Below are 19664 nucleotides of genomic sequence, written 5' to 3'. Positions count from 1 at the left end.
CTTTTGTTTTTTGAAATCACTCCTGAATCTGCACCAAGTTATAAAGAACTTCCTAATAGAAAAGTGTCGACAGACAGAATAAATGATCCCCTTTCCAAGTAAGTGGATTTTAAAACGTAGATGATCGTCCTATATCCGTAGTTTGAGTTGCCAGTGCAAATGAGTCAGAGGATTTGCCTCAGACAGTGAGTTAATTGTGTAACTCTACAGCAGAAAACGCCATTGGAGAGTGCTTGCTGACCTCACAGCTGAAAAAAAAAAAAAAAAAACATTTAAAAGATGTGGAAACCAGATGTTTCAGACACATTTCAGCCTCTGCTCTGAGAATTTATCCCGAGCAGCCCCTAACAGGACATTCCTTCTCTACGACTGAGATATGATCATCTTAATTTACTTATTTGTCTTTCTATGGGAAGAGGCTCACGGATGGGGATTCAAGAACGGAATTTTTCACAACTCCATATGGCTTGGTAAGAAACTTCACTCATGAGCTTCTTGCTGGGGAAGTCACTTCTTTGAATTCATACAGAAGTGAATCAAAGCTGTAAATCTTTCTCTTCTATTTAAGGCTGATGTTACCTAAGAAAATTGTTTGGGAAAAAGCTGATGGAGTGTATATACCATTTTTTTTTTTTAAAGTGTTCCTGCCTTCTAAAATTTTAGAATAGCTTTTTATAAAATGAACTGTTGAGTAGAAAATAGAGGTTTATAGTCCATATGAATATGTCCTTTAAAATTTTCAAAGCAGGTGTGGTATAATGGGGATAGTGTCTTTAACAAAATGAAGTTACTAATACATTATTTTGTTCTTATTTTAATGCATTTGCAGTCAGATTTCATAACAGGTAACCATAAGAGAATTATAACAGGTAAACTGGAATATAAAATAATTTTACAATCACTGCTCTGTGTACTCTGATCTGTAGTATATCTCATGTTTTTCCAAACATCTTTCGACTAGTTTTACAAAGCCATCTTGTAATGCAGAAAAAATGAAAAAAGCTTGTATTTCTGAATGCATTCTTATCACTTGATTTCTTTTGTTTAAGCTAGCCATTTAAATACTTTCCTACCTCTTCTGTTAGACAAGGAAAGTTTCTTTTGTTGTTTTGTTTTGTTAAATGTAAGGAAATGACACAGGCCTAACTGAGAATATAAACAATAGGACAAAAAAAACTAAATAGATAAAACCCCAAATGCTCCATAGAGTACTCCAAACACTGTTTTAATTCTCATGACACAGATTATTATTGCTTTATTGTTCACTGTTGTATCTGATGATGAAATTTTTTTGAATTGCTCAAGAAGAAAATTGACAGATCCTTATATAAAACAGAGAAATAAAGAGAAAGCAAAATTAACCTAGATCTTGATTTTATGCTTGCTAAACAGCACAGAGTTGTAGAATATCTTCCCTTTCAGCGTATTTCTTTCTGGTAATAACTACAGCCATGCGGATTTCATTAAAAAACTTGATTTGCAATGCACAGCCTTACCGCCTCTTTTTTCAGCTTGAGCCAGTGAACTACTTTCATGCTGAACAGTGCAATCCATTTGGCCAAGATGGGGTCTGGAATTTACTAGAGGAATGAGCAAGTCTTTCTGTTTATTTTCATTACACACCATTGAACTTGGGAAACATACACCTATTTGTCAGAAATGAAAAAGAGGATCATAAAGCTAGTAAGAGTTGAACCCAAATGGATAAACTGAAATTCTGTCAAATTCTCTAATGATGAAGTAAAATGGAGTTTTGGTTTTGTTTTTTTTTTAAGTGATGTTGTATATCATCAAAATAGAAACCTGGACAATAGAAGTTCTGTCCCAGAGGTAGAGGGAAGTAAACCCAAATATTTGTTAATAGTATGCTGCACATCTGAGGCCTGGAGTGATTGCATATTGCTTCAAAGTGGGACAAATTATTGACCAGTCAGCCTGGCATAAACTGTTTACAGTTGGTTAGGTCAATGTAGTATTAGAAAACTGTTTAAATGGGGAAGAGAGTTGAATTAGAAGGCAGGAATCTGCTAGCAACCATCAAGAACAAGGCACTTAAAATTCTTGGTCTCAGTTCCATGCTGGTAAAATGAGAAGTCTGAAGTAAGGGACCCTAAGGTTTATTTTTAACTCTTGTATATTCTAATTTCTTAAATAGTAAATTTTAAGACACATAAGGACAAGTGACTTCAACTAGTTTAAATGGAAAATTTAAAAATGTACAAATAAGCAATTCCTTTTAACCATTGTTTTGAATCTGAAAAAGGAGAAGGGAAAAGTAACATTATCATGAGCTCCTACTAGGATAGAGAAACAATGCTTATAGGTTTCATGGTTTGTATATTCCAAAAAATAACTGTCATTATTCCCATTTGATAGATGAAGAAACTGAGGTTCAGGCAGTAATTAATACAAGGTCACACAACTGGTCTATCACAGAACCAGAAGTAGAAATCAGAGCCAACCTGTTAGTGTTACCACTTAACTATTAATAAAAGGAAAAAGAAATTATTGGTTAAGCAGATTTTCAATTTTAATGAATGACAGCTAGAAAAATAATTACTTCTTCTGAAAGGTGGAACTCTTTAGATTAAGACTCATTATTCAAAGGACCATTTTAGTAGTATAAATTCTGAATTAAGAAATACTTTAAAATAAATCTGTGCTTAAAATATTCAAGTACACATGCCACGAGTTCTCAGCTTGTTCATAAGGAAAGAAAATGGGAAGTCTGGGTCTCTTTCAGGAGCAATGTGGAATATTAACATCATTTAATCCATTAAAAATTATAGAATAGACATTGCTACTATGTAAGTTATTATCTTATAACAGACAAGTTTCAAGAGGTACCAAAGTTTTCAGAAAAACTACTGGGAAGAAAAGTTAAAATTATTTTTTAATCTTTCTGTTTAATTTTTTCCCCCTCCAAACCTCTGTTAAAAGAAACTGAGGTATACTTAAACTTTTGAGTTTTCTGAGCAAAAATCCATTTGAATTTGGCAGCATCCAATTTAACAGCAGGAGCTCCAAGGAGTGGTACAAAATGCAAAACTTTCATAGGCAGAAAGGAACAGGCATAAGGAAGTTTTATTAGCAAAAAAGTAGGCTTTTGATGACTAAGTTACTTTCCTTTAGGGGAGAGTAGACGTCTATCAGGCAGATGATCTAACTAGTGATGATCAGGAGTCTTCTGACTGACTGGTTTAAGATTCCATTTCTGGGTAAGCTGAAACTATACTTAGGTCTTCATTTGGTGATGTGGGACTTAGCTTGCTGTCTTGGTTCTAATATATCAGATTTTTATTTGGGGAGTAAAATATAAAGGAAATTTTAGTTTGAGAAACACTGGGCAGACAAAATAATCAAATTTTTTCAAATCAAGATCTTTTAGAGAACAAATACAGTTCTAACATTTTTAAAAAGTAACAATCATCTCCATCACATATATTACTAAGTACTACATGTCTCTCTTCTCTACTAAAATCCTCAGTATCCCTGTACTTCAAAATAGATGTACTTGACTTACCCATTAGCACCCAAGTTGCTTAAGAACAGGGCTTGATTCCCCAGAACCTAGCAAAGTACCTCATAGTAAATTCTTAAAACAGCTACACTGGAAGCTGGTAAAAGTTGAGTTAATGAGGCTTTACCTATGAAGGACACTTGGAAAGTATGTAACTCTCAAAAGGACAAATGACTTTGATGCTCCTTATGTTTTCTGACCTCTAAGTATCAGACTGACTAACGTGCTGTGTATGTGTGATAGGCTTTTACCACATAAGGTATAAGAGCAGGATCTCATGAGTCTAGAAAAGCAGGGAAAATGCCAAGCAGCATCTCCTATTGAATTGGCATTGTCAACTTCAGCTTTGGGTAGAGAGTAAAGAACAGTATTTCTAATACTGCTGGATTCATATCTTGCTGCAAGGCTAGAAATATAAATTCTTGTTGGAAATGGTCTTAATGGTGGCTGATTACACCACCATTGGGTCGGGGTACACAGACTTAACAATAATCTTGATAGTCTACACAGAACTATTAGAGCTATGCTATGATTATTGTCCTGGGAATCTTTTCACATTGTTTCTATGGCAAAATACACTCCAAACTCAAAACAATCAATTGAAACAGTGATCTACTAGGAGACAGCTCATGTATGACTTAATACCATCTAAAATGTGCTGGGAACAAATGTGAACTGAAAAAAGACAAGCCAGGTAAAGAACTTAGGAACTGGTAGTTAGGTGTGCCCCACTTTTTCTCAGCTGTAGTTATATCTATTTTTCTTTTCTTTAATGCACTATTTGGTGCCTTTGGATTCTTTCAAACTGTTCGTCAGTTTTTGATTTGTTTACTAAATTCTCAATTATATTGCATTACTCATTTCCCTCAAATGGATATTTTGGCTTATTTTTCTCCTTCATTATGAGCCAATTTTCATTGGTTCTTTTGCCTTTGACTCTTCCTCTTTTCCTAGTGCTTACCTTTCCAAGTTTTTAAAACAAAGCCAAAGAACAAGTTAAAACTTAATCACCTTTGGATAGTGCAGAAATACAATGCTGTATTAAAACTTTCTTTTGGGCTCTCAGTTCAAAAACATAACTTAGTCTCAAATTTCTCTCTGTGTCCCCCCAAAATTCCCCTCATTCAAAATGTTTCCCAAAGCTTTCTAACAATGAAAACTCAGCCATTCAAGGCAGCCGACCCAGGGAACCCTTTGGCAGGAACAATAGCTGATGTAATCTTCCAGATGAGGCCACAAAATTTCCCTTGTTCGACAAGAATGGGTAACAGTGCATTTACGACATTTTGTTAATTCACAGAACAAGCAGCAGGCGTGTACCACAGGGAAGCGCGGTCCGGCAAATACAAGCTCACCTACGCAGAAGCGAAGGCGGTGTGTGAATATGAAGGTGGCCATCTTGCCACCTACAAGCAGTTAGAGGCAGCCAGAAAAATTGGTAACTTCTTTGAACATAATATTTCTTCTTTTCACCCTTGGGAAAAAAATTTTTCCACCTTCCTGCAACCTCTTATTAAGACTTACTTCTCCACCTCTGCTAACAGTTCCTCTGGCTTCTCTCATTTTCTCTGCCTACAGCTAGATGGTGGACAGTTTCTAAAACAAGCAAGGAGTTGGGGTTGGGGAGTTGGGGTCACCTCCCATTCAGAACAAATAAATTAAAGTCAAAAGAAAATGAAGATATCATCTCGATATCATTTAATTTCCTCATTAATTCTAATGCCATTGCTATTCATTTTTAATATTATACCATTTTATCTTTTCTTGATCTCTGTGGGTTTCCTCAGCTGTTAAATGATGTTGCTATGCTGAATCTTACAAAGAAATTCACTTAGTAGAAGAAACAGTGAATTTAGTGATTTTTTTTTTTTCAAGTTTTTCCTTTTCTTTTTTTACATTAAGTGGGAGAATGCATTTGTACTTTAGGATCAAAAGCCATGAGGAAAAGAGTTGTAAAGATGGAAGATACTGGGAAGTTGATGTCAGGACACCTGGTAAAAACCCAGTAATTAACAAATACTGTTTGCTTCTTTATAATAAAAGCTGGGGGTTGGGAGACGGCGAGGAGGCTGCTATTGTCTCTCCTGGATTTTCAGGAGAATCCAAAAGGCCACCTCCATTCAGAATTATCTTCTCCATTAAAGAAATCCCTTTGTTTATAGGAACATACCTGGCAAAACTCATGCAAATATTATATATTACCCAAGACAAAAATAAAGGTGTTTTCAAAAATGGCCCAGAGTCTTCCCCAGATGACTGTTCAGTCTATACCCACAGGGCTGTGTGTGACATAGTAACTGGAATGATGCATGCAAAAGCCAGAGCCATTACTAGCCACCAGGGACTTGTCGTCAAATCGTTCTTGGATGGTATTGGCAAATATTAAAAGAGCCTCCAAAGCTGAGCAAGGAAAACAGGGCTGAGGCTTTGTTTGAAATGTTGAGTGCTTTTATCTTTATTCAGATTTTTAAAAATATTAGCAATATCTTAATTGATCCTGAAAGGGACACTATCATTTGAAAAAGATGTTTTCAGTATTGGTGTTAATTTTAGTTATCTCATGGCACTAGTAGGGTCAGTTGTGAAAAGAAGCCAGCTCTGAAATTGGATTGTTTTCATATCCATGGTATTATCATTTCTTAGTCCATCTTTTTTTTTTTTTTTTTTTGCCAAGATATCATTTTCTAGTAAAAGTCAGATGTTATAAGAACTTTTATTATGTGTTCAAACTTTATTTTTTAAGAAAACCGGTTTTCCCCTTATATGTAAACTGGATTTCGGCAGTTAAGACACTGTTCCTGTTGGGAGGGGCCATCTTGGTTGAGATGACCTTTGCTCAGCTGAGGGAACATACAAGTTAAGCCATTACCCTTCCATTCTCTTGCAGGATTTCATGTCTGTGCCGCTGGGTGGATGGCCAAGGGCAGAGTTGGATACCCTATTGTGAAGCCAGGGCCCAACTGTGGATTTGGAAAAACTGGTATTATCGATTACGGAATCCGTCTCAATAGAAGTGAAAGATGGGACGCATACTGCTACAACCCACATGGTTTGTGGAAAACAGTAATTTTATTCTATACAAAAACAGTGACATGTTATGAAAAAGAAATGTCTTCTTCTTCCAGAGACAAATCAATTTAATGATAATTTAAAAAAATTTTTTAAATATACATTTGGCTGCATCAGGTCTTAGTTGCAGCATGTGGGCTCAGCTTCCCCATGGCATGTGGGATCTTGGTTCACCAGCCAGGGATCAAACCTGCAGGCTCTGTATTGCAAGCCAGACGTTTACGTACTGGACCACCAGGGAAGTCCCCAGTAATGGTAATTATTAATAACAACTACCATTCATAGAATGGTTATGTTGTGCCAAACGCTGACTTATGTCCCTTCATCCACACTGTCACTTAATGTTCACAACACTGCAAGGAGTTATTGTTATACTCATTTTAGAATTCAGGAAACTGAAAGTTCAAGAACTTAAGTACTTTCCCCAGATCAGACAGCTGATAATTAGTAGGCAAGTGAGATCTCAAATTTAGTTTTCTGTGCCAGGGAACTTCCTGAGCACAAAGGAAAAAAAAAAAAAGCAGATTATAAACTTATCACAGTGAATTAGTTAAAACTATGAAGTAGTATAATACTGCAAAATGTTAACTGTTCAAAGTTATCCTTTTAATAGAATGAGACAAAGGAGACAGAATAAACAAATTGTTTTTCCTAATTTCTTTTTGTGTATAAATTCTTAAATTTCCAAACTAAGCAACTCCCACTCTGTGTTTTTTTAAACTGGATATTCTAGTTATTATTATATAGTATATATTTTATTCATATTCTTTTTCCATGGTTGATTGTAGTCAGGAAAACTTTGAAGAGAAAATTAACTCATCATAATTACTATAAAGAGTAATTCTTGCTCCATGCTCTTAGAGAAAAAAGTAGACTGGGGATTTATTTCCCCCAGGATAATATTACAAACTGTTAGAACATGTCACAAATTATTTCCTATATTTATGATCATAATTATCCTCAGGTGGTATCCCATTTGGATCTACTTTATGAGAAAGTCTGTAACACAGTAGGAGAGTTACAGTGAAGTTCTAGCATAGCTTTATAGAATTTGTTATCGTTTAATAATATTAGTCATTGGAGAGCAGTTTCTCATGTTTGTAGCTAACCTATATCTCAAAATAATATGTATTCTGGTAGAAGAGAATTTTGTCTAGTGCTATCACCTACTCCCACTTGAGACAAAATATGAATAAATACTTACAGCGCATTCATATAGACTCTTTCAAACCACTTTGACATATGTTAAGCCTATACTATACTACATTTATGGAGTAGGAAATGGCAACCCACTCCAGTATTCTTGCCTGGGAAATTCCATGGACAGAGGACCCTGGCTAGCTACAGTCCATGGGGTTGCAAAGAGTCGGATCCAACTGAGCACGCAAACACGCATACAACATTTAGTCCTATATTTAGTCATTGTTAATAATTTATATTCCTCCTTTTCCTCTCTCTCCCCTCCTCTCTTCCTTTTTTTTTTTTGGTTGTGTTTGCAAGATCTCAGCTCCCCAACCAGGGATTGAATACAGGCCAAGGCAGTGAAAGCCCAGAATCCAAACCGCTAGGCCACCAGGGAATTCCCCCTTTTCCTTAAATATATTTATACAGGCACTTCTCTTTTTACTCTAACTTGGAGATACTGATTAATTAATAATCATTATTTTCCTGTTACTGTTATGATTTTTTTTCATTCCAATCGTTTTTTAGGGAACTGTGCTTCTCCCATTGCTAGTTCAGGCGGCCCCCAGTCCCCTTCAGGTTAACCACATCCTAAATGATCAGCATGTCACTGAATCTAAAAGTAAGCTGAGAATTGAGTAAGAGCAAGTCTCCTAGGATTCTGTACATTTCATTGCTCTTTTATAAGAATGCCAACTTAACTTACAAATTTTTGTAAGTTGTATTTATTTCTCATAGAGGCTGAGTACTTTTCACTCTAGGAAAATGTGTACAGAATCGTACAGGAAAATCATACAGAAAAATGTACGATTGGAATGAAAAAAATCATAACAGTATAAGGAAAATAAATTAATGATTATTAATTAATCAGTATCGCCAAGTTACAGCTGCTTGAAGCAAGGAAGAACAGGGTCATTCAGAAGTGTACAGAAGTAACCTTGCTCATTCAAGTTCTGACCATGTGGCATGATGCTGACTCCCTCCCGCATTAACACTTCTCAAGCAATTAGCAGTCAGTCCTCAAATTTATAAAGTCAGATTTAAGAAGTCTGCTTCATAAGTCTGTCATTTTCTAAATAAGCCAGAGATGAGGCAACAGTTATACGTAACATGAAATATAGAGCTGATAGATATAGCTAAATATACAACCAAAGAAGTTCAATATTTGGATTTTTCCCTAATCTAGTGATAAATAACATCAAAGATACAGGAGGCTGGGAATTTCCTAGCAATCCAGTGGTTAGGGCTTTGTACTTTCACTGCCAAGGGTGTGGGTTCAGTCCCTGGATGGGGAAGTAAGATAGTGCAAACCACAAGACACAGGGCTATATATATATACATATATATACATACATATATATAAATATTATTTCTATATAGATATTATATATATGTAAATGTAGGATGCTATGGGACAGGGAAAATCACTCCCAAAGTGGGCACTTGTTAGTCGCTCAGTCATGTCTGACTCTTTGAGAGTCAGTGGATTGTGTAGCCCACCAGGCTCCTCTGTCCGTGGAATTCTCCAGGCAAGAATACTGGAGTAGGTGGCCATTCCCTTCTCCAGGGGAATCTTATACACCCAGGGATCCAACCCCAGTGGCCTGCATTACAGGCAGATTCTTTACCATCTGAGCCACCAGGGAAGCCCCTTACATGCACATAAACACTATATATTTTATAATATTTAATAACACAATATGCATAGCTTATACTTTGCATAATACCGTTTAGCTACCCTCTATATTTATCCTCAGAATAGTGCTGTGAGGGAGGTAACAGAAGAGGCATGACTACATTTATTTTATCAATGAAGACACTGAGGTACAGACTGATCCCCGAGCTCAGACTAGGTTGCTGACCTTCCTTGTCACTCCCCAGCCTTTCTAAGAGCCTATTCTGCCCTGGGGACACAAGCTCCTTAACCTCTATGGTGTTAAGGATTCTAGCACAATTTTTTATCATAGTTATTTTAAAGAAGAATATTCTTGTAAAAAGCCTTTAATTGATACAATAAAAATATCTTTGAACACTACCAGAGTTACGACCGCCACACCACCACTCAGATTATTTTTTAATTTCCTGTTTCTATCATTTTTTTTAAGACACTAGACATTTAGTTGATATGGAATTAAAATGAACTGGGACCTTTCTATAGCTTTCCTTCTAGGTCATACTGCAAAATTACTGTTCTGGTAGAGATTGTTCGCTCTTATAAGAGATTATGGGACATGACAGAAATCTATGAAATGGTAAATGACTTGAAAAAATCAACATAGATATCTCCACCAAATCCTCAAATAGTATTAGAATTAAGTTGCTAATTTAAACCAGTAAAAGGAGTGTAGAATGATTATAAATTCTTCCTTTTAACTGGATTAGAATGACCTTCAAGTTCCCTAGCGGTCTTTATAAGGATTTTCCAAACAGAATTTATTGGATGCATTATTCTAAGTGTTCAAGTCCCTGAGGACACAGTGGTTACACCAGAGGACAAAACCCCTGTCATAGTTGGTGATGTAGATACATGTTGGTGAAGTAGGTATATGTTGGTAATACAGGTAGGTATATGTATCAATATTTGTCAAAACACATTTAAGTATGCACTTAAGATGTGTGCTCTATGCTTAAAATGTGAACAGAGCAAGAAATGTAAACAGGAGCACAATTATTTCTTTTTGCTACTTTACTTTTTTTAAAAAAATCACAAGTGGTCTATGTTTATTTTTGAGAATTTAGCAACTATTAACAAAAATACAGTTATTCTTCAGCTACAATTACGCACAATATACTATGGAGGCTATATTTTTATTCATGTCTTTATTTTTATTTCATAAAAAGTACTAAATAGATGGACATTAAGGAATGAATATCTTTTTAAAGTAGGAATCATCTTTTTAAAAGCTTTTTTTTTCTTTTCTCATTTCAGCAAAGGAGTGTGGTGGTGTGTTTACGGATCCAAAGAGAATTTTTAAATCTCCAGGCTTCCCAAATGAGTATGATGATAACCAAATCTGCTACTGGCACATTAGACTCAAGTATGGTCAGCGCATTCACCTGAGTTTTTTGGACTTTGACCTTGAAGATGACCCAGCTTGCTTGGCTGACTATGTTGAAGTATACGACAGTTATGATGATGTCCATGGCTTTGTGGGAAGGTATGTGTTGCGTCTCCATACAGGAAGCTAATGGACATCTGATATTTTGCATGATGCTTCTTTAATTTCTCCCCAACTGTCCCTACAATATTGATTTTCCAGTTTATCTATTCCCCTGCAACATCCTTTCCTTTCCTAACCAAGATTTTTCTTTGCAGTGTTAGTCCTAACAAGCCATAGTCAGCTGCTACCTCTATTTATGATTAAAATAGTGATAGCTACTTTTTGATTTGTTAAGTTGTAACAGTTAAATATTCTATTTATGTAGACCTCAAAATTTGACTAACAGGAGAAAGAAGATATATAGGATAGGAAATTTGTTGGGGTTTTTAAGTGTTCTGATTTCTGTCAACCTACTAAAAATAATTATAAACTCAGTAATTGTTGCCTTTCTTCTGCATACAAAGCATTGTACTAAGAATTATGATATAAGGTAAATAAGTACACTAGAGCCCCTTCTCTCATACAGTTTAGCTAATTATACAATGGATATCTTCTTAAAAATAGCTTTCTTTGTCATGAAAAAACAAATGTTCCTTTCCTCAGTATTTCTCTCCTGGTTTTTCAAGATGCTGGGACACAATATTTTTGGTGCGTGTTCTCACCCAATATCTTTGCTGCTGCTAAGTCACTTGTCCGACTCTGTGCGACCCCATAGATGGCAGCCCACCAGGCTCCGCCATCCCTGGGATTCTCCAGGCAAAAACATTGGAGTGGGTTGCCATTTCCTTCTCCAATGTATGAAAGTAAAAAATGAAAGTGAAGTCACTCAGTCGTTTCCAACTCTTAGCGACCCCATGGACTGCAGCCTACCAGGCTCCTCTGTCCATGTGGTTTTCCAGGCAAGAGTACCGGAGTGGGATGCCATTGCCTTCTCCGACCTAATATCTTTAATATAGTTTAAATTTTACAATACAAATTTTGCAACACTGTATGAAATATTATAAATTAAAGAGAGCACAAGTAGGTGTTTTATATATTCAGGTCCCCACTTAATGTGTATTTTAAAATATCTATCATCAATGGATTATCAGTTATCAATTCTCTATTATCCATGATAGTAATTTAATGAAGAAAATAGCAGTGGGGATAATTTAAAATAATAGACAATATCTTTGACTTTGACTTTGAAACCTGTAACTTAAATAGAAAGAAAAACAAAGGTGTTTCTTGCATAAATGAACAGCAGTTTTTGGATGGATAGTGTTTTTTTGTTGTTGTTGTTTTGTTCTTTAGCTGAGACTACTACTATGGAAAAAAAATATAAATAGTTTTTAAAAATAGTTTGAAGAAGACTAGAAGTAGGATCTGAGGAATTAAGAACAAAGTCTTTTTTGAAAGAATGGGCCTCCTACCTTGGCACTTAAGATAACATTTTTATTCTAAATCTAGTTTCAGAAATCAATTACAGTTCTAGATAAAATGGCTTTTTAATCTACAGGCTTATTTTTTATCTACTGGATTATATTGTGTGATTTACCTTTATGATAGACTTTCTCCTTCTCTGGAATAAACTACTTTTTCTTTAGAAACTAACAAAACCCCTTACTTTTTATATAATTATGTGCAAGCGAATTCCTTTCAAGCCATGATTCAGATAAAAATCACATCATCTTATAAGGTCCAATGTAATTTTTTCCTCTTTAAATCAGTCATAGCCTCCCCCCCATTCTTCTTTAACTGTGAAGAAAATGTCATGAGATTAACCAGAAACACATTTTTTAAATTTCCCAAATAGATTCAAATTGTCTACCACACAAAAAGCTTTGTAGACACACAGAGTAGAAATGCCACAATTTCCTTCCTAAGAGTCTCAAAACTGCAAGAAGTCTATTTGAAACAATATTTTAGCCTCTCTTCTCTCTTACAAGGGCTTTCCAGGCGGCTCTAGTGGTAAAGAACCCACCTGCCAGTGCGGGAGATGTAAGAGACCTGGGTTCAATCCCAGGGTCGGGAAAATTCCTTGGAGGAATGCATGGCAACCCACTTCAGTATTCCTGCCTGGAGAATCCCACGGACAGAGCAACCTGGCAGGCTACGGGCCACACGGTCCATACACAGAGTCAGACACATTGAAGCAACTTAGCACTCACGCAGGCTCTCTTATAAATTCTAGTAAAAATAAATAAACAATAAAATGTTGTAAATAATAGAAAAGTGAGCCATTACTTGGAGGAACTGGAGTAGGCAATGGCATCCCACTCCAGTATTCTTGCCTGGAAAATTTCTATGAACAGAGGAGCCTGGCAGGTTATAAGTCCGTGGGGTTGCAAAAAGTCAGGCATGACTGAGCACACACACACCTCTTAGGGGAAATACAAAGTACATCAATTATCAGTTAGTCACTTGCAAGAGCTCTATTATAATCATTCATGTGACCTCTCCTTTTTAAAAATTCTCTTTCAGATACTGTGGAGATGAGCTTCCAGAAGACATCATTAGTACAGGTAATGGCTCTAAACCGAGGAACAAAACTATGATTTGCTTTCTCAGTGTCACTGAAAGTGAACGATCCAATAGTTATTACTACATAACTTTTTAAAGTTGAGAACTGAAGACAGACATGGCTTGCTAGCTTGTAAAAGGCAAAGAACTATTTATACTTTAAAAAGTGTGTAGTCTTTGGTTACTTGAAGGAAATGCAGCCTGAGATAGTCTTGAGTCTGCAAATCCATAAATACTGCTATATCTTATAATTCCTATAAACGTGGTAACTAAAGGCCCAAACGTTTCATCGATACGATAAAGGATTGAAGTAATTTGTCAAGTTGTTAAAAATATCTTTCATCACTGAAAAAAATTTTAAGATGTATTTATTGCATTTTCACATTAGTACAGCAATCCCAAGAAAGTCTTATGAAGATCACAGTTCTGTTAGGTGTTTTTAATAGATATTACATGATAAAGGGGCTCTAAGGTCAGGTAAATTGGGGAAACATTGGGTTAAACAACGTCAAACAGGTTTCTTTGTTACAAGACGTTAGAGAACTTTTACTATGCTAATTACGCATAGTTAATCTTAAAAGCCTACCTATAGTGAGCAGTGTTTTCCAAATCTTTTTCCTCTTGCTAATTATTTTATGAGACTGTTCCTTGAAATGTGCGCCAAGAGATGTTCCAGGAGCAGCATAGATTTATCACAATGAGCAATACCACTGCTATTGCCTCAAACTGCTACTTTCTGGCTAATAACTTTTACTCTCTTCGATGTCTTCATTTTTCTCTTTATTTTCATCACTCGCACCAGTAATTGGCATTCTGGCTTGCTCTATTTTTCCTCCGAGACATTAAAAAAAAAAAAGTCACAATCTTCTGCAACTAAAAACACCAAAGCTACATTGAATTGCAAATTCCAAACAGTCCTTAAACTGAGATACTACAAGCTAAATTAGTCCCACACCCTAGCTTTGCAGTGCATGCAGTTTTCATTGATGAATCATTACAAGAGATGGAAATTCTTGTTCAATACTGGAATGATTAATGCTTAAAGTTTATTAATTCATTACTATGTCACAATCTCCTTAGGAAGAGTAATCTTTTAAACTTTTTATTTATCTCTTATTCTTTACTTGAGAACATATTTCATGTTAACAGAAAACTAAAAGAAGACACTTTATGAGATGTAGGAGGGTAGTTGGGAGGGGGGTGAGAATTCTATTTTTAAAAAAGTGAAACAGAGGGAGAATCCAAAGGCAGCCTGAAACTTGACATTTTTCTTATTTTGTCTAAAACAGACTCCAAATGTAACACCAAATAAGTGTTTTTCTGGCACAACTGCAAGAAACTAAAAAAAGAAAAACCCACACAATTTATTATTCAAAGAGAAACAAATCAACGGAAAGAACATAGTTAAATAAAATGCCAAAGATTTCGCAAAACAGCAGGAAGAATACACACTGATACAGAGTAATAGAAAAAGAATATATAAAATAAGTTTAAAGTACTATCCTCTCAGTCGAGATAATGCTGTTAACATTTTGATCTAGTTTTCTTAAATATGTGCTTACTCAACCGAGGATATTTATATTAAAAAACAAAAACAGAAAATAAACTAAAAACTACCCATAGTTGTACCACTTTAATAAAAGGTATATGAGGAAAGAAAGTGCCCACTCTTCTCCTCTCCCTACCCAAGAAAGGCACTGGACAACTACGTGGTGTCCATCTTTCCAGACGTCTTCCTATAACAAACAAACATTATATACATGGAGACTATGGAGTCACTTCAAAGTCACAGTAGAATTGGGAAGCCCTGTATATGTAGATCATTCTAATTCTTCTTAATGACTCTTAATAGGTGCCTAAATTTGTCATACACCAATATTTAACACCCTGAAGGCAGTTGTTTCTGATTTTTTTGTCTTTTGCTATTCAACATTTCACTCAGTTCAGTTCAATTCAGTCGCTCAGTCATGTCTGACTCTTTGCGACCCCATGAATTGCAGCACGCCAGCCCTCCCTGTCCATCACCAACTCCCAGAGTTTACCTAAACTCATGTCCATCGAATCGGTGATGCCATCCAGCCATCTTACCCTCTGTCGACCCTTCTCCTCCTTCCCCCAATCCCTCCCAGCATCAGGGTCTTTTCCAATGAGTCAACTCTTCAAATGAGATGGCCAAAGTATTGGAGTTTCAGCTTCAACATCAGTCCTTCCAATGAACACCCAGGGCTGATCTCCTTTAGGATGGACTGGTTGGATCTTCTTGCAGTCCAAGGGACTCTCAAGAGTCTTCACCAACACCATAGTTCAAAAGCATCAGTTCTTCGGTGCTCAGCTTTCTTCACAATCCAACTCTCACATCCATACATTACCATTGGAAAAACAATAGCCTTGACTAGACGGACCTTTGTTGGCAAAGTGATGTATCTGCTTTTTAATATGCTGTCTAGGTTGGTTATAACTTTCCTTCCAAGGAGTAAACGTCTTTTAATTTCATGGCTGCAGTCACCATCTGCAGTGATTTTGGAACCCACCCAAAATATCTATTTATTTGTCTGTGCTGGGTCTTAGTTGTGGCATGTAGGATCTAGTTCCCTGACAAGGGATTGAACCCTGGCTCCCAGCATTGGGAGTGCAGAGTCTTAGGCACTGAACCACCAGGGAAGTCCCCTAGATATTTTCATACTTCTACTTGTTAGTGCTATTTTTTTAAGAGTTAATTCCTAAAAGTGAAATTTTGGGATCACTTAGGGATGTTTGTGTGTGTGTATGTTGAGTTGAGTCTGACTCTTAGTGACCCCCGGACTGTAGCCTGCCAGGCTCCTCTTTCTTAGAATCTTCCAGGCAAGAATACTGGAGTGGGTTGCCATTTCCTTCTTCAGGGAATCTTCCTGACCCAGGGATCAAACCCACAACTCTTGTGTCTCCTGCATCGGCAGGCAGATTCTTTACTACTGTGCCACATGGGAAGCCATAGATGTGGATAGATGCCAGCAAATTAGCACTAGGCCCTACTGTGTCAACTTTTATTTCAACCAGTTGAGTAGTCTACAGGAAAAAATTTCTTTTCTCATTTAAGCAGCTCTCCCAAGTTTGAAAAGAGTTTGGTAGACCAGAGCATGAACTCTAGGTTCAAACCTGGTTCTGCCATTTAAAACCCCGTGGCCTTGGCCAAGCTACTCAGGCTCTCTGTGCCTCAATTTCATCTATAAAATGATTATTTTAATAGTATGCACCTCATCATGTTGCTGTGGAAAATAAGATGAAAGACACTTAAAGCTGTGCTTCACAAAAACAAACGTTAGCATTCAGTGTGTATGGGGGTTTTGCAAAGAAATCTGGATTTGTGATTTGGATTAAGAAGGCTTTTCCCACATGAAAAAGAAAAATATTCCTACATATTTCATGTAATGAATTTTTTCTTTTTTATTTTTGGTACGTGTTGGTCTTTAATGCAGGTAAAATGTAGTTAAGTGCTTTGTTTAAAAGAGAGATCTAGCTTTGTGGCTTTTTTCCTTTTTTTTTTTCTTAACAAATGCAAAGGTTTGTTGACATCATTTAGTAAATTACCCGTCTGTATCTCTCTGGTTTGAACTGCCTGCTGTTCTCCTGTAATTATGGATGTTCCTTCTACAAAGAAAACCTTTTAAAACAGAATAAACAAAATTCCCTGTAGGACGATTAGAGAGCCACAGGGAAAATCTGGAAGTCCTTGCTCCACCGGCAATGATACTATAGACTCAACAACTTGAAAATATAGTTCTGAATTCTAGGAGTCTTGTTCATGAATTTTTACATTCCCCCTATGAGAATGATGAGTCTTTGGACTGTCAGCCAAATTGAAGAAGAGTAACATCTTGGTTCTTCTGCATCTTCCTCCTCCCCAGGAAATGTCATGACACTGAAGTTCCTGAGTGATGCGTCAGTGACTGCAGGAGGCTTCCAAATCAGATACGCCGCAGTGGACCCTCCATCCAAATCCAGTCAAGGAAAGAATGCAAGTTCTACAAGTACGACTTCTACTGGAAACAAAAACTTTTTAGCTGGAAGATTTAGCCATTTATAAAAGCAAAAAAAAAAAAGACTTTCCGTATTTATGTTTCCATCTTTTGGAACACTTTTGATCTCACTTTTATATTATTATTATTAATGTTTATTTATTATTTTTCTAAATGTGAAAGTGATAACTGATAATTTGAGGAAAACTGGAAAATATGAAAAACTTTGAATGAGAAAATAAAATCTCCCATAATCTCCTTGCATAAAAATAGCAGACATTAAATTTATACATACTTTTAAGTCACTTTTCAATTCATAGTATATGTATATATGCATCTGTATGTATTAGTACTTCAAATTATTGAATCCTACTCTAGGTACAGTTTGAAATCTTAAATTTTTTTAACCTTGAACTTTATGGTATGCACATTTTCCCCTATCACTGAGTATTCTGCAAAAACATGATTTTGAATAACTGTAAAATGTCCATGGTATGATTGTCCCATACTTTCTGTAAACCTGTCTCTATTATGGGAATTATTGGTTGTTTTTATAAATATTGTTTCAATAAACATCCTTGAACAAATATGTATTTGGACATCCTTCTAATTATTCAAGATAGGGTCCTAGAGGTGGAATTACTGAGTCAGAGATTAATTAAAATGAAAAATTTTTTTGAGGTAGATCAGCTGGACTTTATGACACTGAATGGGATGGGTGGTAGGCTGGATGGCAGGTGGGCCATACTCACTCAGTAGACGAAGGTATCTTCTAGGGAAACTAGAAAGTGAATGGACTAGGAAAATAGCAGGTTTTAAGGACACATTAAGGGCACATTTCATCTCACATGCTAGCAAAGTAATGCTCAAAATCCTCCAAGCCAGGCTTCAACAGTATGTGAACCGTGAACTTGCAGATGTTCAAGCTGGATTTAGAAAAGGCAAAGGAACCAGAGCCAACATCCATTGGATCATCAAAAAGGCAAGAGAGTTCCAGAAAAACATCCACTTCTGCTTTATTGACTGTGCCAAAGCCTTCAACTGTGCGGATCACAACAAACTGGAAAATTCTTCAAGAGATGGGAATACCAGACCACCTTACCTGCCTCCTGAGAAATCTGTATGCAGGTCAGGAAGCAATACTTAGAACTGGACATGGAACAACAGACTGGTTGCAAATCGGGAAGGAGTACGTCAAAGCTGTATATTGTCACTCTGCTTATTTAACTTATATGCAGAGTACATCATGAAAAACGATGGTCTGGATGAAGCACAAGCTGGAATCAAGATTCCTGGGAGAAATATCAATAACCTCAGATATGCAGATGACACCTCCCTTATGGCAGAAAGTGAAGAAGAAATAAAGAGCCTCTTGATGAAAGTGAAAGAGGAGAGTGAAAAAGTTGGCTTAAAACTCAACATTCAGAAAACTAAGATCATGGCACCCTGTCCCAAAACTTCATGGCAAATAGATGGGGCAACAATGGAAACAGTGACAGACTTTATTTTCGGGGTCTCCAAAATCACTGCAGATGGTGACTGCAGCCATGAAATCAAAAGATACTTGTTCCTTGGAAGAAAAGCTATGACCAACCTAGACAGCACATTACTTTGCCAACAAATGTCTATCTAGTCAAAGTTATGGTTTTTCCAGTAGTCATGTATGGATGTGAGAGTTGGACTATAAAGAAAGCTGAGCACTGAAGAATTGATACTTTTGAACTGTGGTGTTGGAGAAGACTCTTGAGAGTCCCTTGGACTGCAAGAAGATCCAACCAGTCCATCCTAAAGGAGATCAGTCCTGGGTGTTCACTGAAAGGACTGATACTGAAGTTGAAACTCCAATACTTTGGCCACCTCATACAAAGAGTTGACTCATTGGAAAAGACCCTGATGCTGGGAAAGATTGAAGGTGGGAGGAGAAGGGGACAACAGAGGATAAGATGGTTCGATGGCATCATCGACTCAATGGACATGAGTTTGAGTAGGCTCTGGGAGTTGGTGATGGACAGAGAAGCCTGGCGTGCTGCAATTCCATGGGGTCACAAAGAGTCGGACATGACTGAGTGACTGAACTGAACTGAAGGGCACATATGAACTTTGTGATATGGACCTTTCTTTTTTTAATTAAAAAAATTGTTCTTAAATTTTTTGGCCACCCCACATGGCATAAGATTTTTTAGTTCCCAGACCAGCAATAGAAACTGTGCCCCTGCAGTGGAAGTCTTAAACACTGACCACCAGGGAATTCCCTGTGGTATGGACCTTAATTGGAGATGGGTCAGCAAGGCTATT

The 19664-nt window shown here is 36.6% G+C and overlaps 1 protein-coding gene across 1 annotated transcript; it reads left to right on the top strand.

Annotated features, from left to right (window-relative positions):
• The first annotated feature begins 258 nt into the window (after window positions 1-258).
• TNFAIP6 (TNF alpha induced protein 6) lies at window positions 259-17956 on the top strand. The gene is made up of 6 exons (XM_020911266.2): window positions 259-470; window positions 4821-4958; window positions 6408-6569; window positions 10701-10929; window positions 13336-13376; window positions 17259-17956. The coding sequence occupies exons 1-6, from the start codon at window positions 377-379 to the stop codon at window positions 17435-17437; spliced, it is 843 nt and encodes a 280-aa protein (XP_020766925.1). The 5' UTR covers window positions 259-376; the 3' UTR covers window positions 17438-17956.
• The last annotated feature ends 1708 nt before the right edge of the window (window positions 17957-19664 follow it).

Source organism: Odocoileus virginianus, chromosome 13 (genome assembly GCF_023699985.2).
Source record: "Odocoileus virginianus isolate 20LAN1187 ecotype Illinois chromosome 13, Ovbor_1.2, whole genome shotgun sequence".
Taxonomy (NCBI): Eukaryota; Metazoa; Chordata; class Mammalia; order Artiodactyla; family Cervidae; genus Odocoileus; species Odocoileus virginianus.
This window is presented reverse-complemented; position numbering and strand designations above follow the sequence as displayed.

Excerpts from the sequence above, each read along its gene's own strand:
- TNFAIP6 (XM_020911266.2), top strand. The coding sequence starts at position 377 with ATGATCATCTTAATTTACTTATTTGTCTTTCTATGGGAAGAGGCTCAC. Across the intron at positions 471-4,820 it reads TCACAACTCCATATGGCTTG|AACAAGCAGCAGGCGTGTAC; the intron begins GTAAGAAACTTC and ends GTTAATTCACAG. Across the intron at positions 13,377-17,258 it reads AGAAGACATCATTAGTACAG|GAAATGTCATGACACTGAAG; the intron begins GTAATGGCTCTA and ends CCTCCTCCCCAG.